Source organism: Crinia signifera, chromosome 3, assembly GCF_055691185.1.
Source record: "Crinia signifera chromosome 3, ASM5569118v1, whole genome shotgun sequence".
NCBI classification, from domain to species: Eukaryota; Metazoa; Chordata; class Amphibia; order Anura; family Myobatrachidae; genus Crinia; species Crinia signifera.
Window position 1 is genome coordinate 37,541,591 of NC_139219.1, and position 27,016 is coordinate 37,568,606.

Sequence of the window (27,016 nt, forward strand, 5' to 3'; positions counted from 1 at the left end):
GAGGGTTGAGAAGTCTCATCTGGTTCTAGGTACAGTATACTGTACTGGGCCATTTCTTTTGTCAGTATGCTATGTCGAGTATCATTTGATGCCAGTTAATATACCAAGGTGGCAGGTATACAATGCTTAGACATAGTGGGGCAAATGTATTAAGCTTTAACAAAAGATAAATCCAAGGGTGATAAGGAGAGATAAATGTCCAGCCAACGTTTTGAAAAAAGTCAGTAAGGAGCTGATTGGCTGGACGTTTATCTCTCCTTATCACATACCTCCCAACTTCTGTAGTTGGGAGGTCGGGACTTTCGCGCGGCGAAGTCGCGCGCTCCAGAAAAGGGGGCGTGACCTCGAGAAAAGGGGGAGTGGTCTCACGGGATGACGCGTCCTTCGGCCACGCCCCGTTTTCGTCGCTCGTCGGCGCTAAATAGACGCTGTGCGCATGCGCACAGCATCTATTCTTGGCAGGCTGGGGGGCTCCCAACTGTCCCCCCCACTGCGGGACAATGGCGGCCCCGGGCCGGATGCGGGAACGTCCCCGAATATCGGGACGTTCCCGCGGTAAGCGGGACAGTTGGGAGGTATGTTATCACCCTTGCATTTATCTCTTGTTAAGGCTTAATACATCTGCCCCACTGTATCTGGTGCATTCTACTCTGTACAGAGACATATCTAGTACCATGCACTAATATTCTGAGTCATAGCCAGCACCCAGTATTATATGCAGAGCCATGTCCAGTACTCACTATAATATGCAGAGCCAGATCTAGAGCCTGGTATACATTAAGATGTTGTACCATGTTTGGTGCCAAGTAAACAGAGTTGCGCTATACCTGTTGCTAATATTCCTCCGTAGAAATATTGCTTTTTACTGCAGATCATATCTACAGAATGAGGCCCAAACAAGAAGCACTGTTCTGTAAAAGTTATTTTGTCAGAAGTCTCTGCCTCTGCTGCTAGTGTCTCAGCATACACCAGTTATGTCAGGCAGGGGGCAGCATTTGTCCTATTGACATGTATAGCCTGACTACTACATGTTATCATTTATCCGCGATGCTGTAAACCATAAAGTGGCAACAAATAGCTGTGCAGCTGCTGTGGTTCTGCATGAGCCAGTCTCTGACTGGCACATTGTGCTGTACTTTAATTCCACAACAGTACTGGATGTTGTCTTCATCTTACTATTAGTGTAAATGGAGCAAGCAATACATTGTGGTTATTTGTGTAATCTGAAAGTAAAGTGGGTTTCTTGGACCTTGAAATTAAAAATAATATATTGTAAACAGAAGTGCTTTAAGAGAGAAGGCTGCCTGCGTGCAGCCTCCTACGCTCGGGCCCCCTCCTCACTCCCGAAACCACAGCGCCGTTCTAGTGCACAGTGCAATAGAGTCTGAGCACTAGAGGGGTCAGACTCTACTGCACATGTGCAGAACTCTGAAACATGCTGCCACAGCCATTTATTTAGTGATTCCTGCAGCACTGCTGCTTTCATCACGGGACTCTGGAGGGGTACGTTTTAAACATTGGGTGCAGTGTGAGTGGTGTGGGCCCCCTGGAACTCAGGGACCCATGTTCAACGCGTTTATTGCTCTCATTATAAATATGCCACAGAGCGAAAATATAGTGGAGATGGAACATGCAGAAGAAACAGAGGAGAAGTGGACCAGTGGAGAAGTTGCCCATAGCAACCAATCAACCATTCACTGTTGCCTATCATTTTATAGAATGTAGTTGTTAAATGCTTAGTTGAACTGATTGGTTGTAAAGTCACTTTCTCCGCTCGTCCACTTCCCCACATTTACACTGTTTGATACATCTCTGCCCCCAAGTTACAGCATTTACTGTAAGTTCATGGATAGGGCGGGGGATACATCCCACAGTTGGGGCCAGATGCACTAAGCTCAGGGCCGGCGCCACCACTAGGCAAATCTAGGCATTTGCCTAGGGCGCCGGCCACTGGAGGGCGGTATTTCGCCAGGCTATGCGGAAGCGCTTCTATTTTGGAAACACTGGCCACACGCTGATTGGCTGAGATTCAGCCAATAAGCGTGCGCCGTGCGGCCAGTGTTTCCAAAACAGAAGCGCTTCCGCATAGCCCGGCGGATAGCGCTCGTTATTTCTTATTGACTGCAGGGACCCCCCGCTGCCAGCTTTACAGCGCCGCAGGACAGGTACCCGGGCGGCAGACACCGGGGCGCCCCCACCCCGACTTGCCTGGGGCACTCCGGTGCCTTGCACCGGCCCTGACTAAGCTTCAAAATTGATAAAATGGAGAGTGATAAACAACCAACCAATCAGCTCCTGTCTGACATTTTTCAAACAAAGTCTGTGACATGGCAGGCAGGAGCTGATAGGCTGGCTGTTTGTCACTCTCCATTTTATCACTTTTGAAGTTTAGTGCATCTGGCCATTGGTCTTTTATAACATAGCTGATTGTCATGCACATGTAGTAGCTGTTTCAGGAGAGTTCAGTTTCTTGCATGGTCAATTTGATTGACAATAACTTTATATTTCGATATATAAAGTAGGGAAATACAGTAATGGGACATAATGGTTAACAGTTATGAAAAGTGTTGCACACTTAACAGTGTGAATAAAGTTATGTTATCCATGCATAGTCAGATTAAGGGGTATGCAAGGGATAATGTACCATCCTACTGACAGGGGGCCCCCTGGTCTGAGCACAGTGACACCACTAGTTCTCCTGTCCCAGGGTATAAGTAGTACAGAGGCTGCTGATTTTCTTCCATGTGACAAGAAAGATGATACAGTAGGTTTTATTTTTCAATGTATATTTAAATGTTTTTTAGGAAAACTTTATAAAATTAATGTATTTCAATTAGGCGGAGCTATAAATAATACTCAGTCAATATTACATTATTAGTTTAAATCTAAAATACATCATTCATATCTGCCAACATGACTTATTCCAGGAGTGACTCAAATCTGCACTTCCCTATTAATATAGGATTGCAATCACCTGCGTTGAACTTCCTTTATTACAAATTGAATAGTTCTATACGGGTTGTTGTTATTATTATTATTATAATTTTATTTATAAGGCGCCACAAGTGTTTCGCAGCGCCGTACAAAGGAACAATACAGGGAGACAAAACTTGGCATAACATTGAATAAATAACAAAAATACAGTACAAATAAAAGAGCACCACAGTTCAATACACATTACAGCTTAAATGTAAGTAGTGAGGACCCAATCAACATACAACTAGAGGCTTGAGGCCAATGATGGAGATGAGTATGAAGATGGTCACTGGGTGTTGGAGTAAAGGAGAGCAGGTGACACCAATCCTATATTGAGAGGGAAGTCCAGATGGAGAGCATGTTGTCCTTGATGGAATGGGTCATGTTAGGAGGTATGCACAATCTAATATACACTCCCATTCCTCAGGCCCCACTGTCTTAAGGGCCCCAGGACCACCCATCCCTAATATTGCCCTGTATCCATGGCAACCAGTCTTATAGATGTGTTCATTTCCTAAACAATACCTAAAAATCACAGACTTTATTACAGTTCATGTATACTTGATGAATGACTGTCCTTATAGTGAGGAGACATATGCAATGATGGTCTGTATATGTAGATTTACTGGGGATGGGAGTTATATTGAAGGCGGGATGTTGTCCATAACATCAAATCAGATTCTATCTATTATTTTCAGAAAGCTGCTAAAAAACTAAAAAGTAGACTCTGATTGGTTGCTATGGTCAACACCTCTTCTTCAATAGAACCCCCCTTTTAGTAAATGTAGCCCACTGTGGGAGGTATTCAATCATTGCCAATGTTTTCAGCAGTCAATTTACATTTGACCTATTCAATCAACTGTTGGAAAAATCGTCACAGTCGGAAAACACATGGATCGCCGAATTACTCCCCAATCCACCTGTATTAGTCGAAAACACAGCAGTTTTCGACTATTTTCCCTGGATGCAGATACAACTTTAGACAAAGTCGAATCTGTATCAGCAAAAAACAAAAATTATGGACAAGATTGTATATCCACTGTGTTTATAATTGTGTAAGATTACCAATATTGACTACTAGAACATTGTATTTAATAGTTTTGAACATGAAATCATTTTTATTTAAACAGATTCTTAAAATAAGATGTTCTTAACTTAATTCAGTTTATTACATTGTGGAAATAATAAAATGAGTGGCTGGGCATGTTGGTCAGAAAAGCTTTTGTGAGCTAAATATTGTTTCAGCCCACAAAATAGATGAAAGTGTATATGTAACCATATGTATATGTCTATATGTCACCACAAAATATTCAGAGAGGCCTTTACTGATGGCTTGGGGGCTTGTCCATGCATTTGCAAATATATGTATCCGAAATCTCTGAATTCAATTAATATGTGGTCTTCAAATCTGGTTACTGGTATCATTCAGTGTGCTGGGGGGAACAAAGTGTGTTTTTTCTTACTTAGTAATACCCCTACCTTTCAAGCAATTGAGTGATATCACTAAACTGATAGAGTCTGCCAGTTTATATGTATGTGGCAGTGGTTGGCCTGGAGGTGTTATATGAGTAGATAGTGGGCAAAGATTTTTTTTTATTTTTAAAATATTTGGTACTCTTTACCTAGCACGGCGCCCACGATCTTGATCGTGGGCATCGTGAGGTAAAAAATCGTGTCGGTCGCGTCGTATGCGGGCTAAAGATGCCCGCACGCGACGTGATGCCCACGATTTCCCATTGAAAACCATGTTAAACATGGACATCGTGTCGGTCGCGTCGCGGCCGGCTATAAATGTGCACACGATGGCCCCGACGCGATGCCCACGATTTGCCATAGGAATTAATGTTAAAAGACCCGATGGACACGATTTTCAGGTTAAATGGCTCAATGGACCCGATTTTAGCATAGGAAACAATGTTAAATGGGCCTTAGAGCCCAAATACTTACCCTGAACTCTGAAATGGCCCCCCCCCAATTTTTTACGCCATCCCATGATCAACGTGAACCCGAAGCGTGGCGAGCGCAGCGAGCCCGCGAGGGGCGGCGGTACGCGTCCTCCGACCTTTTCATACCCCCACTATCCACGTCGGCGTGGAGTTGAGAATAGAATAGTGTGGCGAGCGTAGCGAGCCACCGAGCCCGAAGCGTGGCGAGCGCAGCGAGCCCCGCGAGGGGACGCGGATACCTTCACAGCTAGACGCGTCCCCTCGCGGGCTTCACAGGTGTCCGCATCGCCACGGACACCTGTGAAGCCCGCGAGGGGACGCGTTTACCTGTGAAGGTATCCGCGTCCCCTCGCGGGGCTCGCTGCGCTCGCCACGCTTCGGGCGCGGTGGCTCGCTGCGCTCGCCACACTATTCTATTCTCAACTCCACTCCGACGTGGATAGTGGGGGTATGAAAAGGTCGGAGGACGCGTACCGCCGACCCTCGCGGGCTCGCTGCGCTCGCCACGCTTCGGGTTCACGTTGATCGTGGGGTGGCGTAAAAAATTGGGGGGGCCATTTCAGAGTTCAGGGTAAGTATTTGGGCTCTAAGGCCCATTTAACATTGTTTCCTATGCTAAAATCGGGTCCATTGAGCCATTTAACATGAAAATCGTGTCCATCGGGCCTTTTAACATTAATTCCTATGGCAAATCGTGGGCATCGCGTCGCGGCCATCGTGTGCACATTTATGGCCGGCCGTGACGCGACCGACGCGATTTCCATGTTTAACATGGGTATCAATGGGAAATCGTGGGCATCGCGTCGGTCGCGTCGCGGGCAGACATAAATGTACCCGCGATGCCCGCGATGGGCGCCGTGCTAGGTAAAGAGTACCAAATATTTTTTTAATTGTAGGAACTGTTGAAAGCAGTGTATTCTGCACAAACATTATATAAAGAAAATGGCTAATATTGTTAATAATATGTTAAATTACCATAGTAGATAGCCATATACAAAACTGATTGGGGGAAATGTACTAAGATGTGTATTCTACTTCACATGTGATGTTGCTATGGGCAACCAATCAGATCCTGTCTACTATCTTCTAAATAAGAAGTAGATTCAGATTGGTTTCCCATAGCAACATCACATGTGAAGTAGAATACACATCTTAGTCAATTTCCCCCATTATTAAAGGATTTGTTCATGATTGTCTTTCATTCTCCTGAATCAGGATAAGATGTAATACTGGTGTAGTGCATAGTGCATGGCAGGATGTACTCAGTAGGCTGAAGAGGAGGTGTTCATGTGTGGCGCAACATCTGTGGACAGGAGTGTAATAGGAGATGTAAATGAGAGAGAAATGAGTGAGGGCTTTGTAAGAAATATTGTATTCTGAAGGATAAGGGGAGTCAGTGTAGGGCTTGTAGGAGGGGGCAGAAGTAGTACATTTGGAGGCAGCAGCAGCATTTAGGACAGATTGGAGTGAAGAGAGGTAGGAGTCTGGGAGTGCAGATAGGAGGTTACAGTAGTCTGATCTGGGGATGACCAGTGAGTGGATGAGGAACTTAGTAGCATCCAGGGTGAGAAATGTTGCGTTCCTAGAAATATGTTTGAGATGGAAATGGCAGGTCTGGGAGAGGTGCTGAATGTGTGGCTTAAAGGAAAGGGAGTAGTCAAGAATAACTCCAATACAGTGTGCATGGGGGCAAGAGGAAGTAATTGGGCCATCAATGAAATTGTGGGAAGTGAGGTTGTGAAGGTGATCAGCTCAGTCTGTGACATGTTCATGTTAAGAAAGTCTTGGGACATCCAAGTATAGAGACAGTTGGAGATACGAGTGAGGAGAGATGGGAATAGATCAGGGGAGGTTAGGCAGATGTGCGTACCATCAGCATAGAAATGATATTGGAATGCCCTAGAGATGACAAGGCCACTTAAAGAAGACATCTAGAGGGAGATTAGGAAAAGTCCAATAACAGAACTTTGGGGGACATCAACTTTTAGTGGAAATGTGGAGGGTAGGGAGTGGAATTATGGGAGGAGACAGAGAAAGAATGGTCAGATAGAATTAACCTTCACAGTCGCTCATCCAAAACTACAATGTTTAAGCACAGTATACAGGTCATGTCTCATAAACGTAAAGATCAAGGGACAAAAACACATAAAAACTTTATATTGTGTATTTATTTTGTATATTTCTGGTAAACAATGTCCTAGAACAACAACATTGAAATAATGCTTTGCATTACGGTTACTGTATTTTCCTAATCAGTATGTTTAGGAAAGGATCAGGAGGGATACAGTATATTGTCTATTTGAAACTGATTTTACATGGGACGGAGGCAGAGCATTTGGAAGCACCCTCACCTCACGCGAAAACCTGACCATTTGTACAAATATGTTTTGTTTCCATGTTATGAATAAATCAGACCATTTACTACATATTTAATTGACGATATTTTCTTTGATTATCACTTATATTTTAACATGTTTTCTTTTCTAACTTTCAGTCTGGACATTATCCCATAGACAGACAGGTATAACATTGGTGCTCTGCGGTTACAATGTGTCCATGAAAGCTTCCTCCTAAATCCATCCCCTTCTGCCACATTTGTTCTCTACCAATTTCTGTTAATTTACAAATTATTGTACAGTATGACAAAAAAAGGCCTTGCTGTCGTTGCCAAGCCAACAGAGTCAATTGTTAAAGTGTTTTAGCACTTCTGTTGCAGATTGCAATGTTTACCTTACACTACCTGTGTATATTACACTATGGTTGTGTCTAGATCCACTTCTGTTCTTTGACGTTAGGTGAGGGCGGAAGTTGTAAGATGCCCTCACAGCGTTTTTTATTTTATCTATCATTTACGTAGGTGTAGGTTATTTTATTGCCGGTGGATTGTACCCACACAGGCTCGCTTTGCTCGCCACGCAACGGGCACTTTTATATCCCCCTCCAGGTATACATGGACCCAGTGCATGAAGGGAAATGTCAAAAGACAGAAGTGGTTCTAGGCGTAACCATTATACTATGTATTACTTCTTGTAAAATAACAAATGTTGGCATAGAACTACTCTTATTGTTTGTAGAGTGTGTTTAGTAGTGTTCATACCTGTGTATATGTCAGCCGAACTCACGTGTAAGTCCTTTGTTTTAACTAATAAGTGCAGTCTATTCAAAAGAAGATCAAACCATCTGATGTTTTTTAAAAAAATATTCTTATTATTATGATTAGATTTCAATTCAACTTCAACAGTTACAAAACTCCCTTTGAATAACATAAAAATGAAAGTTTAATGTAATGGGCAGCATTGAGGATCTGCTGGTCTGGGCAACCGGCACAGTGGATTTCTAGATCACTCAGCTGAGAGGGAATAATGCTTTTGGTGAGATCTCTGCTGAATAGATTCACTGCGAAATGCTTCCATTACTTGTATGTGTATTTTAGGTATTTCCAGTCCTCCTACTGCAATCCTCTAAATGTGTTTGTATATGTACTGTATGTGACTCTTGTTTTATTGTTTGGACATTTTTGTGCTATTAATCTTTAATAGAGTTACCACAAATAACATGTAATGCATGTGTGCTATCAGTGTGCTTCATCCAAGTTGCCCGGAGGCAAGATAAGTATTGGTGCCCCCCCAAATAGCTCAATCAGTAAGGTGTCTGTCTCCAGTAAGGTCATGGGATCTAATACAGGTTGTGATACTTGCAAAAATTATGTTAGAAGGAGGAGTAAGCCACATTAGCAATATCAACTGCTTTCAATTAACTGTTTCAAACTTGATGGGGAGGAGAGGTGCCCCCTTGGGTGCAGGAGCCCGGCGGCAGATGACTCCATTGCCTCCCAGAACTCTGCCTCTGTGTGCTATGCAAAAAAATAACATTAAAGCTGTAAAAATACATAACTGCTATTTAGGCAATACAATAGCAAAAACATAGGGACTGTCGCTACCATAGATTCTCCAAAAGTATTTCTTTATGAAAAACAATAAATTAACTGTGAATATTGCATGGTTATAGTATAAAATGTAATTAGATAAATGTTATATTTATTGTGTGAATGATACTTCCAGACTTTTCCCGGATATAAATAGTTTATTAATGGAAAGTGTAAAATATTTCACACAGGGAATGAATGACTGAATACTATAGATCTCATAAAATAAGGTCATTGTAATTATCTGAGAATTTATTTCTATATTAAATACGAGTAAATGCTATAAAATCAGTTTTATAGGTACAAATGTAAAATGTGTATTAGGGATAAATTCATAAATGTGGATAATTGCAACATTCATTATTTTCTATTAGCCAAGCATCATGGAATAAAATTAAAAACCAATACATTTCTGATTAAGTTTCAAGGGTGTATTTTATCCCAGAATATATGATGCAAGGATGAGCATTAGTGTTCGGCTTTAGGGTAGGAGATGGACGTGGCTAAGATTAGGCGGAATTAAAATTTTGAGGTTTAATTATTAACATTCCTTAAAGGTATAAATCTGCAGATAAACCATAGCAACCAATGAACAATTAGCTTTTATCTGTGGTGTGCAAGTTAGACAGTGAAAGCAGATGTCTTATTGGTTACTGCAGTTTGAGAAATGTTAGAAAATAACACATCTGATAATCTCTTTCTGTTCTCACTGGTTTCTAATTTAAATGGGAAATTTTAAAGATTGGGTATTTAACTTTTGTTAATTGGCTATTAGGCAGCAGCAACAGTAAAGCCCCGTACACACGGGGAGATATATTGCTCAGCCATATATTGCTGAGCAATATATGGCTGAGCAATATATTGCTCAGTTTCTCCTTTTCATCAGCGACCAGAGATGGTCGCTGATGAAAGGGAACCTCTGCCGGCAGTGCCGCAGAGGTAATCAGCTCCTGCGACCAGCGACTAGAACGGGGCTGAAAACGGGAGCGCGCACCTGGCAATTTATCGCCGGGGCACACTCCCATCACTGGCAATATTGTCGCCTGCGACCATATTTCCAGCGATTTCAGCCCCTATCGCCCCCGTGTACACAGCTTAACACATGATTTGATCAATTTATTTTCTATTGCTTATATTTCCAAAAATCTTTGGCTTTTACAGCCAAATTTAGATTAAATCTATTTACTAGTTAAACTAGTTTGATCTCATCCTTAGTTTTCTTCTGGTGTAATCACATTGCACGTTTTACTGTGATGTAATATTGTAGCACCTTAATCTCTTAAGAAGCTTTGGTCTTTCTTTACGTAGACCCAGGTCATTGCTGTCTTGCATAAAAGATTTATTTCCATTAAAGGGGATTTGATATGGACTTTGGTCTGGACAGGAGCCAGTTCCTGGTGTCTGAGACCTTTTAATTCATCACCATAGGATAGTTTTTCAAAACTGAAGAGCTTCCTAAGCCTAGATGAAGAAGACATTGACAGTGAAAAATAAACAGACACGGCCATCGGCAAAGTCAAGAAATAGCAGACTACAGCATAGCTTGCATATTTCTCTCTTTTGTGATATCATGTATCTATGCTGGAGAATTATGTCATTCTTGGGGAAATAATGTGGTATGGCATTTTTTAAGATTATGGCATTTGTGGAGTAAAAAAGTTTAGATTAATCTGTTAAGAGAAATAAGGGATCGGGAATATATTGTTGATTTCGAAGTTACCTGGTTATACACCCAGTTTCGAATTATCTAATTCAGTAGAAAGGGGGAAGGATTGGGAATTATGGCAGAAGAATTAAAATGCTCAAATTAAAGATCCTAGTTTTGGTCAAAATGAACCCTTTGGTTGGTTTGCTTATGTGTGCCACATTTAAAACCTATCCATATACAAGTAAAAATAGAAATGTACACATATAAAGGGGGGCCAACAAAGATATACAAAGACAAAGAATAGGCAGCAGTGACGTGTGGTCGGGGTAGGTAGAGTCTCACCTGCTGTACTACACCAGAATAAAAATCCCTCTGCAGCATTGAGAATACAAATCATTAGAATAATACAAAAAAGATACTTTTAACTTATAAATATCATCTTTGTATTAATCATGTCATCTTTGTGTTATTATAGTAATTTTATAGTCAAAACTCATCACCAAATCATATATGTATTAGTAAATCAGGTACTGACTTAACTGCACCTCACTGGTAGGCAGAAAGGAACAGACACAAATGAGGAGACAAAGACAAACACATAGAAGGGTGTTCAGATATACACATACACAAAGGGAGGAAAAGAGGCACATCTGATGGAGGGAATAAGCGGGCGAGCAGAGATGGGGAGGGGGTGAGGTGCAGCTGTACAGGAGTAGAAAGCTTTGTCTGGGTACAGTAACTACAGTATGTGATGCATTTATATGGAAAAAGGGACATTGGCCCAATTTATAGAATTTGGGACTAGACCAGAGTCCTCCTGCCCAACGGACCCCCTGCGATCTTGGTGGGGCCATCAGTTTGCCGGTAAACTTTTTTGCCATTGAATCCATCCAATTTACAATTGAGTGTTTTTAGTTTTATATTTCTATTTTAAGTAAAATTAAATAGTATCTGATTGCCCCATGTACAGTATTTATGAAATATGTTGCTGTAGATGTTCCCACAACAACTGTTAGTTTACTATTCTGTGTATTTATTCTCCTGTCTGAATGTTTTTTAACCTTATACTATTTTTCACTCTCCCTTCTTTCAATTTTGAAACTGTTATCCCCTTGTTCTAGAAATCCTTTCAATTTAAATACTGCTTTCCTCAGCCCGAACGTATCACCATACATTCTGGATTTTTGCATCGCACATGCATTATTTTCCCATTCCATTCCTCAGTTCCATGGTATCAGCTCTATTGCAAATCTTTAAATCATTTGCCCAGTGAAACACTTAGTAAGATCACTCATGTGTACGATAAAAAAAACATGATCCGTGACTAATCTGTGAGGTTCTCCACTGGTTATCTGTCCTCGGGTGTGGATCAGTTGGTCACCAGAAAGTTGTTAGACACCATTAGGTCAACATGCATTTAGGTCGACATGTGTCTAGGTCGACATGTAGGAAGGTCGACATGAGTTTAGGTCGACAGGGTCATAAGGTCAAAAGGGTCATTAGGTCAACATGGGTCAGGTTGACAATAAAAAGGTTGACATGGGGTTTTTCACTGTTTTTTTTTTTTATCCGAAATGGACACAGGTTAACGTGCACCGCGTCCACTCGCACGGCTCGCTGCCCTCGCCATGCTTCAGGATATTTTATTCTGCCACAAAGCCCTAGTGGATGGTAGAGCATGAAATGCTGCCTGTCGGCACATGTCGGTTCAAAAACCAGTGAAACACCCCATGTCGACCTTTTAACTGTCGACCTAACCCATGTCGACCGAATGACCATGTCAACCTTATGACCCTTTCGACCTAACCCATGTCGACCTTCCTGCATGTCGACCTAGACACATGTCGACCTAAATGCATGTCGCCCTAATGACTGTCTAACAACTGTTAAACCTATAATTTGTTTGGCTCACAGATCTACAGTATAGTTATTTGTTCTTCCCTTTGTCTATTTTTGTGCAACAGAACTACATATTCCCTTCCACAATTACCCGGAATTACACCTGTCAGTTGCGACTGATGAAAAAATGTGGCTAACTTTGCTGTTATAAGTACTCTTATCTCATTTAATGCTTCTGTGTGTACTGTATGCAATATCAGTCCACTTATCTGTCTGCTGTCTCAACAGCTCTGCTGTTTCCTTCTGTACCTTGGTAACTGATGAAAAACGGGTTCCCTTGAGTACAGATTTGACTTTAGGAAAAAGAAAGAATTCACGCGGTGCCAGGCCTGGCGGGGATGGAGGTGATCTAGCACCATAGTCTGTTTCTTGGCCAAAAACTGTTTCTCAGAGAGAGCTGTGTGGCTGTTCCACTGTCCTGATGGAGGATGAGAGAATGGGTGTAAAGCGCTAGGTTTATACTGAAAGAATATACACTACCACAAAAGATTTTTTGTACATTTAATAAAGCATGATATAAAATACAATTTAATGAGAATTCTCATATTACAATAAAAAATATAATGAAAATTAAAAACAATTTTGTGAACAAGAATATATCTGTCTCCAGGAGGGGGACAATACCAGAGGGGGGAGTTTACCGCTTTGGTGGGCAAGATGTTAATACAACTTGTCCGTCTCCCCTCCTGCTTCGCATGTTAATGAGGCAAAGCAGAAAGTATTATAGCGGCGCGCTAAACACCGCTATAATACATCTGCCCCAAAGTGACTAGAACATTATAGTAGGAATGTTGAATCACTGCTGTGCCTCCTGGTATCCAGTCTGACAAAATAACACAATTGATATAGAAGAAAACAATTCATATGACTTTGAATTTGTATTTGCTATGACATGCTTCTTTCATTCTTGGTGATGAGGGTGTTTCCGGTGCATGGACTGGTGTTTTGTTTCAGGATCATACTGGAAGATTCCTGCTTTATCACATATAAAAAATGTGAATCTGCTTGAATTTGTTCCAAAGTATCTGTATAAATTCTTTGACGATTTTTTTCTGCCTGGCAGTGAAAAACCTTGGAATCATCTTAGCACAAACTTTTCCAATGCTAATATCAGTTCTTGATGATGACCATTTCTGCTGTCATTCGGAAGTCAACGGTCAATTTGAACAGTTTTCACCAATTTGTTTTTTCACGTTTTCGATGTCCAAGGCCTTCCAGAAATGTTCATCTTCTTCAACATCCTTGAAATCATCACCAATCTTTTGCGCATAAGACTCGATTGGCATATGGAAAGATTCAAGATTCGATATAACTAAAAATGAAGTTAACACGTTGCTCTACTTTTGATCTAAGTATTTTACAACAAACAGGAAAAACACAATTTCGAACACTGGGGTAATTCAGACCTGATCACTGCTCTGCTACTTTTATGAGCCCAGTGATCAGTTAGCCGCCACCCTCCCAGAATGAAAACCCGCCCCTGTGTATGGCTGCGAATGAAATCGCAGCTGTGCTAATAACAGCAAATACATTCACTATCACTCAACCATTGGTTGAAGTATTAGTGATATCTGCTTTGGCTCCTTGTTTTTTTTTTTTTTTTACTAAATCAGCCACCTCAGATTTATTTAGGGGCTGTATGGTAAAATTACTATAATGTTAACCAATATGCCTTTGTGGTACATTTTGTAAAACATTTCACTTGTTGCTTGCACATCCGTGGTTTGCACTAGGAAGTAAAGTGATCGCATTAGCAATCACTTTACTGCTAAACTGTGGAAATCATATATAATCATATATATAAATCATTTATAATCATTGGGAGCAAGTCCCAGTGCTGAATAAATGCACCCAAGACATTAGTAATCAAATCTACAATTGTGTTCTGCTAAGTTATTGCCTGACTAAATGCTTGAGAAATTAAATTGCAAGCAATCTATCATATAACTGATAATAGTAACTGGAAGACTCCCCATAAGGCATAATGGAATGCCCCATAATTATGACCTTTCACTCAGTGATTTTCGCTAATAATAACCAATCTACTGTATCCCTTCATCTTTTCCAGGTGGTTTATAATTTAGCGCTTTACTCTATATAACTCTACCCAGTTCTAGAGTTATGTCTCACTCTAAAATCTATTTTTTATCATTTAAACCTACCTTCCCAGGGTATAACCAGGAATAATTTAAATGTCCTAGATGTTCAGGACCATAGTGATCTGGCTTGGGCCCAGGAAATGCAGGTGTGTCACCTAATTATGAAGGCTCAGCCATGCCCCCCCCCCCCCCCCCACTCCCAAAAGCATGAATCAAGAATATGTTGGGCACCCCAGAGGCAGATCCTGGAGGGGGTGATCAGTGCGATTGCTCATCATGTAGTGGGAGGAGACTGCTGCTGCTCAGTGGCAGCATCACGGCTGGACCTTCCACAGTCCAGCACACCACAGCATTTGTTGTGCTGGGGAAAGAGATAGCTGCCATCAACAGGTAAGAGGGGGGATGGGGGTGGTGGCAGACCCAATCCACTTCCATCAAACCTAGTCCCCTGGACATGAAAAGAGAAAGTATCCCTTGTCATCGTCTGAGTTTCGGCAACTGCACAGTAGAGCTGACAGGCGCTGGAACAAGTGCGTGCTCACGAGCGATGGCTTGACTGTGTATGCTTAAACCTGCGACTTCTATGGACTGCATAAGCTGCAGGACATAGAAGCTGGCTAGGGCTGATAGTTAGGCAGGGAGAGGCTTCCTACAAGGAGCTAGCTCTCTGCTAATTGCAGCCTGGTCTAGCAGTCCTGGAGGGAGGGAACAGCTCCCAGTGGGACTGCCTGTCATGCAGGTGACTGGCAGGTAGGACTTCCAATAGGAAATCACTGCCTGCAACTGGCTCACACCCGCAGTGACGGATTTTACTGGGAGGGCTGCATTCTTCACCCTGTAGGTTAAATCTGCCACTGGAAGGGCCAATGATATATTATATCAAATGTTTAATGAAAAATAAATAAAAACAAAGATTTGTTTTTTACTAAATACATTTTTAATGAAAACTTTTATCAGTTTGTTAAACAAGAACATCTTTGTCAATCTAGCCCAATGAGATGCCTTTCTTTTTGATGCTCAAAAGTTAAAATTAAGAAACTTGAGACCTGCTCCAGGATATAATTACTAAGACCTGAAATGACTGGCAGGATCAATAACTGCTCAAGCAATCACAAGTGTTAAGCTGGATGCACAATGAGACGATATTGGCCCGATATGTAATTTCCAGCTGAATTTGAACAACATATTGGGCAAATCACTCAGTGTACCCATGGATGTATGTGTAGACGTCCGGTCAGCCCAGCCATATGACATTTGTCCTGGTGCTTGCTAATGATGGGCGGAACAGCGATCTTTCAATCCTTTATTAGTCTGATCTGTACCCAGGATCTAATGTATGTGCCTGTCACACACATACGGTATATAGGGGGAAATTTACTAAGATGGGAATTAGACTTCACATGAGATGTTGCTATTGGCAACCAATAAGAAGTAGATTCTGATTGGTTGCCCATAGCAACATCACATGTGAAGTCTAATTCCCATTTTAGTAAAATAGTTGACACTAGCTTCAGCTGCACTCTGCACAGGTTTCTGGGGGTTATTCAGGCCTGATCGCAAGACTGCAAATTTTCAGGCTGGTTGATAATCGAAAGACTGCGCGTGCGTCAACCAGTAGTATGCATCTGCGAGGCCGCCTTGCAATAATATCATGCTATTTTTTAAATCTCTGGCCTTACGCTAATTGATTGACAGGAAGCTGGCATTTGGGGGCGGTAACCAGCCGTTTTCTGGGTGTGTCAGGGAAAACGCAGGCGTGCCCAGGCATGTGAAGGGATGGTCTGTGATGTCATCTCTGGCCCTGATCAGATTTTTACTATTGCAGCCACCGAGTAAATCCTGGGCTACGCACAGAATGCAGATGCTGGGTCATTTGCTGGTCAACGATGGATTTGTAACTAATCGCAGGGCTGCAACTTTTTTTTTAACCCCCAGTATCCCCAATCATAATACACTCGGATGGCAAAGAATGGAAATGATTAAAAAAAAACAGGTGTTGACACATGTGTGCCGACCATTGTCATGTGGACAATTTGAACCTGTTGACCGTTTACACCTTTTGACCATGTCAACCTAATGCATGTCGATCATATGGGGTCAACCTATTGACTGTTGACGTACTGAATGTCAATCTGTCATCCGGATACCAATTAACTAAGTAGTGCTCTAGGAGATGGGCATTTACATTTATTGAAAGACAGAGGTTGTAATAGCGGTCTGTACTTTGGGCCCAATTCAGAACTTTACACAGGGCTGCAATTTTGCACCTTTGAGGGTTATCAGGAGACCATGCATGCACGTGGTTCCTAGTGCGCAAAAAGTAGCAGCCCAGCAATAAGGTAGGGCCCTTTGCCTCCAACACTCATAACTAAAAAGTATGCTTTTATGAAACAACGACCAATCATAGTATTTTATAATATAGAAAAATAATAATGAACAAAATCCTTATCTTACATCTTATACCTCATTAATAGCATCAAACAAATGGGAAAGAAGACACATAGTGATATTATATCATTATTTGTGCACATTGCATTCAATACAAGAAAATAGTATCTCACCCCCAATGTGAACGGGAAACGGTCATCTGTCAGACCAGACTTAGGTCGACAGTCATTAGGTTGACCCCGGAAGGTCGACTGTCCCCAAAGTCGACATGGTTAAAGGTCGACATGGCTCAAGGTCGACATGGCTCAAGGTCGACATGGGCCAATGTCGACATGGTTTTAGGTCGACAGTCATTAGGTCGACATGATTTTTTCACTTTTTTTTGAGCCGACATGTGCCGACAGGCGGTATTTCATGCCCTACCATCCACTAGGGCGTGGTGGGAGAATAAAATAGTGTGCCGAGCGCAGCGAGGCACCGTGCCCGAAGCATGGCGAGCGAAGCGAGCGATGCGAGGGGCTGCGGTTCGACTCCAACTGTGTCCATGTCGACTGTGTCGACATTCGGGTAAAAAAACAGTGAAAACTCATGTAGACCTAATGACTGTCGACCTAAAACCATGTCGACCTTGGCCAAAGTCGACCTTAAGTCATGTCGACCTTGAGCCGTGTCAACCTTTAACCCTGTCGACCTTGGGGACAGTCAACCTTCTGGGGTCGACCTAATGACTGTAGACCTAAGTCTGTTCTGACAGATGTACCGCTTCCATGTGAACATGGCCTACACGTTTATGTGCAAGGAACTGCCCGTCCGCCAGCCCATGGCAGGTCTAGTTGGCTATGCATGTACATTTGGTCCTGTCAGTGTATACATTCATGTAGCCCTTACTGTATGAGAGATGAGTCTCCCAATTCCTGCTGTATTGAGCAGATCAGAAGAAGATAGTGTAGGATGTGATACAAACTCAAGGTAATAGTTATGCCAGTAAAATATTTCTCATGTCTTTTGGAACAGATACTAATTTTGTCTTGGGTAATGCCCAGATTGTGGATTGGCCTATTGTCTACAGCAATGACGGGTTCTGCAAGTTGTCCGGATACCACCGAGCTGAAGTTATGCAAAAAAGTAGCACGTGCAGGTAATGAAGACTAATGAAGTGCACTGATTTCCTGCCTTGTTGCTTATTTTAGTCTACTGATCTTGTTTTATTCCTATAGATGTAGAGATATAATAAAATATTGTGATTCATATATATTGAAATAACTGCTGTCTGTTTTGCCTGCATTTACTAAAGTATTAAACACATTTTTCCTGCATTTTAAGTTGCTATTTGCAGCGCAGTCATCTAATAATCACTCGCTGTGCAAATTTTCTGTATATCGATCCATGCAGAATTAGGCCCATAGGCAGGTACTCACAAAAATGGGAGTTAGACAACAGGGAAAGGGGAGACTCCAATTATCTTGCGAAGAAACATCAGGAGCAAAAAACGGACAATTTTGCAATTTTTCACTTTGGGGGGGGGGGGGGGGGGGACGAGACGGGGGGACGGGGGGGGGGGGGGGTTCTGTTTGGTCACCTCCCCAAAAAATTTTACATCAATAGTTAATAGATAAGGGAAATAGGGAGGATCATGGGTACAGAATTTGACATAAAACACAATAACAGAAGGTAAATCACATGACCAACAACAAAATATTAAAGATACATGTTGTAGAGCACATAAGGTCAACAATGAAAATATGTGTAATTCCATAGGAGAGACATGCAATAACATCCAAATGGAGAACATTACAAGCATTGGGCCCGTAGGGGCCTATAACAATCCCAGTAGTTAGGTAGAGGGAGTCTCATTCACACTAAATTAAAGTGGGTCAGTATGGGAGAGATTTGGGAAATATTAGGCTCCTTCATTGTCGGTCACATAAACATGCTATGGAAACAGCGTACAAAAGGGAAGGAGGTCATATAGGAATATGGGATGAATGCAAATTCCATAATGGAAATTTGTTTTATGTATGACTTTCAATAATGTCAAAGGGGGGGGGGGGGAGGGGGGTTGTTTCCACAGTTGGCACGTGCAGCAATTAGAATATGACCTAAAACATATCTGTTGGCGGAGAGAATATTGGGAGGCACAATAAGGAGCAACGTTTAAGCAGGGTCAGGTGGAATATTCATTTTGAGTACTCTTTTAAATAAAGCAAAGACCTTAGTACAGTACTGTAAAATCACTGGGCAGGACCAGGAGATATGGAATATGTGGCCAACATTACCATATAGCCTCCAGCACTTATTTCAAAAAGAAGGCCAAAATGTGTGAAGGCGATCTGGGGTCAGGTAGAGTCTATGGATCAGTTTACTATTCATTTCAGTGTGGTTGAAACATCTAGACATGGAAAAAGAACATAAGAAAATGTTTATGTTAACAATCCATTTGGTGGACAGGCGAGCGGCATCTGGGGGACTCGCAAGGCTGCAAATTCGTTCCGGATATCATTGTAGCCAGATGCACGGCCTGAGGAACAGCGACAGAGCCGTCCACACAGACTCGGACTCTGTGCAGCACAGCAGTACCGCTCAAACACCTCTAGATACACTGCAGGGTTGCCTACCCTCCCGGAATGGCCGGGAGGCTCACGAAAATCGGGTCCCTCTCCCGGCCCTCCGTAAAGGTGGGCAACCCTCCTGCCCCCCCCCCCCCGCAGCAGCATTAATTTCCTGCGTTTTGCGGCTTTTCAGGGGGGGGAGGGGGCTAAAGATACAATTTGTGTCATTTAGCCCTGCCCCCTCCTTGAAGTACTGGGGAGGGGCCTGATGATGTCTACATCAGGTCCCTGCCCCCCGAAGTGCTGCTGACAGAGAGGAGACTTTAAAAGTAGACAACCCTGAGATACAGCCCCAAGGAACAGCTTCAAGAGGACAACTATTCAAAACATTTCAGTATCCCTGTAGTGTATAGCAAATGAGGGACAGTTGGCAGCTGGTTTACCACTCAAGTAAACAAGTTATGTATCTATTTCAGATACATTTTTTTTAAAGGCAATGACCATAAAACACAGAGTTTTACACCATCTGCATTATTTTGTTACAGCTTTATGTACGGGGAGTTGACAGACAAAGAGACCATAGAAAAAGTCAGACAGACGTTTGAGAATTATGAGATGAACTCCTTTGAAATTTTAATGTATAAGAAAAACAGTAAGTTCCGCTTCAGCGATCACATTTTATTTGATAAATACGATGCAGCCAAGTTTGTTTTTTGTGTTACATGGCATCTAATATAATTGCTAATAGAATTGTCTTGTCTCCTTTGCTATGCTTTATTTAGTATTGCAGTGAAAGTTAAAACACTGGGTTCTGCATGAGTGCTAAATTGTTAAATCACCTCTGCTCATTATTTTCTGCTGGTCCAGAGCTGCGTTCATGCTGATCTATCTGCAGTCATACACAAATATGCTACTAAGGAAAGGGATGTGCATATAACATTGTCTCACACAAATTGCATCTGCTTGCCTGATTTGCTTGCTGTGGAATCTACATGACTTATTAGAGGTCATTGCTACTATAAATGTAATAAAATTTGTATTCAAGCTTAGAAGAGATGTGAATTGAAATTGTATGATTCAACTCTTTGAGTGCCAATATCTCTGTGAGAGATGTTCAAAATGTCCACTAAAAATGCCATTGTCGCTCACATTTGTTATATAAATTCAAATAAAAAATGTTGTGTAAAAAAAGATTATATTTCCTATATAAGGTAAACAGTATATGTAGGTCATTATGATGAATAAAAGAACACGGTAATGACTGCAATAGCCATGGAGAGAGTTAAACATCCAAAGGTGTGTGTGTGTGTGCCTTGGAGAGCATGTGACTCGGTTAACCAATAAGGATACAAGGAATGGCAAAGTTAGATGGGATATAGGGATAGGAAAGAGAGGAGTCTTCTTCTCTTTCCTGAAAGTTTTCCCGCCCTCTTCCTCTTGTTGGATTGCTGGTGGGTTGGTGTTAATCTCGTTGGCTGATAGGCGGGAAAGAACGTCAGTTTAATGGATTTGTCTTCATTAAGTGATGGTGCAATGTATATGGTCTGTTTTCGGTGCGATCGACTCTCATTGACCTAGGCCTTCGCTGGATCACCCGCTTGGGTGCAGCCACCCCACCCGGACGGGTGGGTAATCAATACTGTAGGTGGAGTGGATACTGCTTGATAAGGTAGGCTTGGTTACGTATGCTAGTTGTAGGGTGGAACTTAGTTAATTAGCTGTTCTTTCTGTGCCACCTTTAATTAATTAATTATTAATAAATTAATTTAGCTTAAAGTGCTTTATAAATTCAGCTAACAATTTCTGCCAAACCTTAGTCTCCGAGTCTTTATTTCAGGTTTAGTTATTGTACGATTATCGAATGTGTTATATTATACATGTTAGAGGTCACACATCTGTTGCTAGGATGTTTAAAGTTTGCTTGCCAATTTTGACACCTATTTTGACAAATTCACTTGGCACTCAAAGGGTTAACAATGCTTAAACTGGTCCACCAAGCAGGCAAGCACATGTACTTAGAAGATCTGCACTCTTCGGGGCTGATTCGACACCTGTCCTATGCATGCGCATTTTCGGCACACTAGAGGATATTTTTATCGATATCGTTTAGAAGCCCCTTTCTGATCGATATCTTTCACAATTATCCTCTAGTGTGTATGGGGCTTTATTTAGATATGGTTGTATTCTGCATATATTTTTTTAGAATGTGGGGAACAAAAGACAGGTAGGAGGCAGCAAGTATTTATGGGTGGTAGCATTTGGATGAGAAGAAATGCAGTTAAGTACAATATATTGAATAATAAAAAGTGAGTAATTGCCTTTAGACTTAGCAGTGAACATATCATTAACTACCTCAGTCAGTGCTGTCTATCTGAAATGTTACATAAGATTACATTTGAGAGAGTTAGAGGTAAATTTAAGATGGAAATTCTATTGAAGATGGGATGTAGACCATAACAACTTTACCACTTTATCTCTCTTGAAAGTGTGACAAATCTCCCCTATAGTGAGACCTAGTGGCAGAACACTAGCTTCAACACCATGTATGAATTGGAGTAGGAGCCCAAAAAAGCCACTCTAGCCTCCCAGATTCCACTTCTCTTTTCAGAGCTGGGGATCCTTCTGTACACTTCTAGTGCATCTGCTCACTGTGCATGTGTCATTTTAGAAGGAGCCATTTTGAGAGAAGAGCAGCTGCCTCAGGAGGGAGTGGGGTTATAAATACTAGTATCTCTCCCTTCTCTAACTTCTGGGTCCCATAGCACCCAAACCCCTTTCTATTCCATTTTGTGAGACTCTATCTATAATCAGGAAGATCCTAATGTTCTATAAAGTGACTGCTATAGTAGAAATTAATGGGTTTTTTTGCCTGTATATTTTTCCCGCTATTATCTCATCGCATCGTATGTATTCGCTTCTATTTTAGGTACCCCCATTATCCATACGACCCCATATTAACCCCATCAGTATGCACACCACCCCATACCGTTGCAAGCACAGCGTTCGGTCACTATCCACGTGAACCAAAAGAGGGGCAGCGGAACGCGTCCTCCCGACCTTTTCAAACCCCCACTATCCACGTCGGCGTAGAGTTGATTCTATATAGTGTGAGCCACCGAGCCCGAAGTGTGGCGAGCGGACGCACAAAACTGATAAAGAAATCTGCCTCCGCTCGCCACGCTTTGGGCTCGGTGGCTCGTTGCGCTCACCACACTATATAAAATCTATTTCAATGTGGATAGTGGGGGCATGAAAAAGTTGGGAGGACGCGTTCCGCTGCCGATCACCACGCTTCGTGTTCATGTTGATATTGGTGTTATTTTAGGAACACATTCACAGCATCCATACAACACATCTGAGACAGTAATGTAGACACAGGTTAATATTTAACTGTAAATTTTGTAATAACTGAGTAAGATAATTAAAATGGAATAAGAACAATATAATCAAAAGAACAATATCATTAGAAAGAACAATATCATTAGAAAGAACAATATAATCAAAAGAACAAAATCATTAGAAAGAACAATATAATCAAAAGAACAATATAATTAGAAATAACCAGATAAAAAGAAAAGTGCTAAGTGGGCACTGCAGAGCCCTTAGGCAGGAGGCTGAAGGCATATAAAATACGCTCAAACGGCTGGTCTTTTGCCACAGTTCTCCTCCACATGAATTCTTCTAAATAAGAGGTTAACTTGTGCCTTGCAGAACCAGGATGTTTCTTGTTGCGCCACATTGCGGACCCCCCACATATGCTCTATGTTCAGTGTATGTACTCCCGAATCAGGGTCCACAAAGTGATATTTGGGATTGACCCTGGCGTGCTTGTAGCCGAACGCTACCAACTCCTCAGTTTTATAAGCACGCCAGCAGTCACTATAGATGACAATCCCAGGGGCAACATGCGATGTTATCGCATCCATCAGGGTTGTGGCGTCTCTGCGTTCCACTGCTTTCATAAAGCAGGCCCCCGTCTCTCGGCACATGCCCCCGAACACCCACTGCTGTGGCAGAATCCTCCCCACCAAGTACGTTCGCTTAGTGTAGAGGGTCTCGTCCACCTCCACAACAAGTCCCGGTCCTCTGATCTGCTGCTGAGGCTGGGCAAGTAAACCATAAGTACATGCCTCTCTCATTAAGGCATTGTACTGCACTGTCGTGGCGATACAGATCGCCAGCTCCCGCTCACAGTACGCCACACTAGAGAGTTCATGCGCTCACGAATAAATGAAGCGTAGGAGCTTTACAAAGGGGAGACAGCAACCTGGGTACCACAGTCCAGCACTCACTGACACCTTTCGGCGACAGGCCTTTATATGGCACCTCCAGGTACATTCCTTTAATGATAGTCTCATGGGGTGTCCATTCATGCAACTCTGCGTCTGTGGCAGCAAATGGCGCTGTAAAAAGGTGAGCGCCTCCTCCTCAGTTGTAATCAGTGACATCTCCTCACCTCATACAACGCTGCTGTCACCACTGAAGCCAGAAACACTGGGAGCACTCTGGGTATCATCCATGTTCAGAACTGTTTTACCTCAGAGTGAGGGAGTGAGGGACCAGGAGCAATTATTTACAGCTTCAGTTTATTCACAAAACTTTATTCACAAAACATATTTACTCTACTACATACATTAGTTATATATTTATTTATTTATTATTAGCAGTTTCTTATATAGCGCACACAGATTCCGCAGCGCTTTACAGAGAATATTTGACCATTCACATCAGTCCCTGCCCCAGTGGAGCTTACAATCTATATTCCCCACCCCATGTACATGCACACACAGACATTCTAGGGTTAATTTTTTTGGGAGCCAATTAACCTACCAGTATATTTTTGGATTGTGGGAGGAAACCGGAGTACCCGGAGGAAACCCACGCAAGTACGGGGAGAATATACAAACTCCGCACAGTTAGGGTCATGGTGGGTATTGAACCCATGACCTCAGTGCTGTGAGGCAGTAATGCTAACCATTACACCATCCGTATATGCATATAAAGTACTAAGATCGCATCGCACGTCACTAAAACGGGACATGCGATGCGATTTTCTTCTGCAAGCGTACGTCTGTAAATTGGGCGCCCAACTAACATATAAGTACCCCCCGGTAATTTGCTTTAGGTGTGAAAGGGGTATTAGTGGTAGTGCTCCTTACTGTATGTCTCATTTCCTCCTGCAGGCAAACCTGCAACTGATTTGTCAACAAACAGTCTTCTGAAAACCCTTAACACTCACATTCTTATTTCAGGAACGCCTGTGTGGTTCTTTGTGAAGATTGCTCCCATCCGAAATGAACAGGATAAAGTCGTATTGTTTCTTTGCACTTTTAGTGATATCACAGCTTTTAAACAACCAATTGAGGATGATTCAACCAAGGGTTTGTATAGAACATCTTTTATATAATACACAATGAGATGGAACATTGGAATGGGTGTTGTTCCTATTCATTTTCAGCAGTGCTGCAGAAATGAGTGCAGTGTAGTTACTTGTTTATGGGTCATTATTAGGTCAATATGCATTGGCTCGACCACTGAAGGTCGACATGGCTTAGGTCGACACATGGCATAGGTCGATATGACTAAGGACAACATGCTTGGACATTTAGGTCAACAATAGGAAATGTCGGCAGTCAAAAGGTCGACTTGAGTTTTTCTTGTGTTTTTGTCCCGAATGTCGACATAGTCAACCTGGATACTTTCAAAGTGTACCACGTCACCTCGCATGGTTGGTTGCACTTGCCATACTTTGGGCACGGTGCCTCGCTGCGCCTGGCACACTATTTTATTCTCCTGCCACGCTGAAGTGGATGGTAGGGCATGAAATACCTCCTGTCAATTAAAAACTCATGTCAGCATTTTGACTGTTGACCTTCCCATTGTCGACTGAATGATTGTGTCGACATTCCAACCTTGTCGACCTTAGCCATGTCGACCTTCATTAGCTAACCCAATGCATGTCGACATAAATAGTGGCAGCCTAATGACCGTATACCAGTTACATAACCCTGGCAGTCTTTCTGTGTTATCCTTTGTTGCATGTTTTGTGAGATCAGGAATTATTTCCCAATATCCTCCCATCACCCCTGGTGCTGTCAGCTTCTGGCTGCTACTGGGTCCCTTGGACATACTGTAGGGTGGCCAATCCCGGGCCATTTTTTCAATCCCGGGATTCCTGGGATCCCGGGATTGGCCTCCAGATATGCCCAATAATTTATAAATGACCTCTAAGCATAGGAAATGTGGTGGAGGACTGTTACTCGGCGGGCCGGGGAGGAGGCGGGTAACTTGGTGTCCGGCCACATGCGGTGTCCGGTCAATCAGTGTGTGGCTGTGCAGCGTGATGTTAGAGGTCACGCTGCGCAACCACAGCGTTAAAACACCGCCGCGTCTGCCCGTACTTCAAGTTAACCGCCTCCTCCCCGGCCCGCTCAGCGGTACACAAATGCGCATTTGAATCCCGTAATCCCGGGATTGGAGCTTTCAATCCTATGATTCAAATCCCGGCCAAAAATGCCCTAAATCCCGGGATCCCGCCGATCCCGGGATTGGCATCCCTACTTGGACATAATCAGTTTATGACAATATTATCTTCTTTCTCTTTATTTGTATAAGCATATATTTCCAGAAAGCATTTTGCTGCTACTGTAAATTGGTTAATATCACATTACTGATTGCTAATGATCATGAGGGGAAGTCAGGATCTCAAGAAATATTGGGGTATTTATATTAATTATTGCGTTTTACACCCGACTGATAAGTATCATTCTTTTCACCAACAATTATTGCGCCCTTCAATACAAATTGAAAAAATATCACTCTAATAAACACGTGGACTTAGTAACAATACAACAACTGCAATAATATTTTGAAACGCTTCTGATATCATTTAAAATAATGAAATGAGTGAGTTTGAACAAAGAAAGGCAGAGACTATGAAAGTCAGATCTCTGCATTTATTTTGGTGATGGCACCTGCTCTCTCGCACGGTTCCAAAAAGCAAACATGACTCATTCTCATTCACTGAGTCCAACAGCAGAGTTCTTCCTTCTGCCAACGGGTGACCCTTATTGCATTTACAAAGCCGTTTTTGGCCTTTTATCTCTTCTGCTAATGAGATCCTGAAACTTTCCTGTGCACTGAATAATGCTTTCTGTAGTAATTCACTATTACTTGAGGTAAAAAGAGGTATTTATTTTGCTTTAAAAAAATGTTCCTTCTGTAAAGGAGTTAATCAAATAGTAGCTTGTTACACAGACTTAACAGTATCTTCCAGGCAGCCAATAAAAATGCACCGCTCGGGAATACATCCACTTGTTACATAATAAATCACAGACATGACAGCGGTGCATGATCCAGGTGCTTACACAGACAGCGGCTCTCACGGCAAACATGATTATGCACTTAGAAAACAATTCTGTTTTTCACTGGTTAGTATCAATGGGGTTGTTGTATCAAGCAGCGGAAACAATGGACAAGTGAACCAGTGTCGATATTGCCCATAGCAACCAAACATCTTGCACCTATCATATTATAGAATGTACTTGACGAATGTTATCTGGAAGATAAATTTGCCGACATTCAAA

At 42.2% G+C, this 27,016-nt stretch overlaps 1 protein-coding gene across 5 annotated transcripts in view; it reads left to right on the forward strand.

Annotated features, from left to right (window-relative positions):
• KCNH1 (potassium voltage-gated channel subfamily H member 1) overlaps positions 1-27,016 on the forward strand; it is a 379,704-nt gene that overhangs the window by 21,328 nt on the left and 331,360 nt on the right. For 3 of the 5 annotated variants that reach the window (XM_083175653.1, XM_083175649.1, XM_083175650.1), the window contains exons 2-5: positions 7,417-7,443; positions 17,896-18,019; positions 19,976-20,082; positions 24,683-24,811. In XM_083175653.1, coding sequence (XP_083031779.1) covers positions 7,417-7,443; positions 17,896-18,019; positions 19,976-20,082; positions 24,683-24,811 — 387 coding nt within the window. The remainder of the gene's footprint in view (positions 1-7,416; positions 7,444-17,895; positions 18,020-19,975; positions 20,083-24,682; positions 24,812-27,016) is intronic. The other 2 variants (XM_083175651.1, XM_083175652.1) reach the window with 1 other exon arrangement.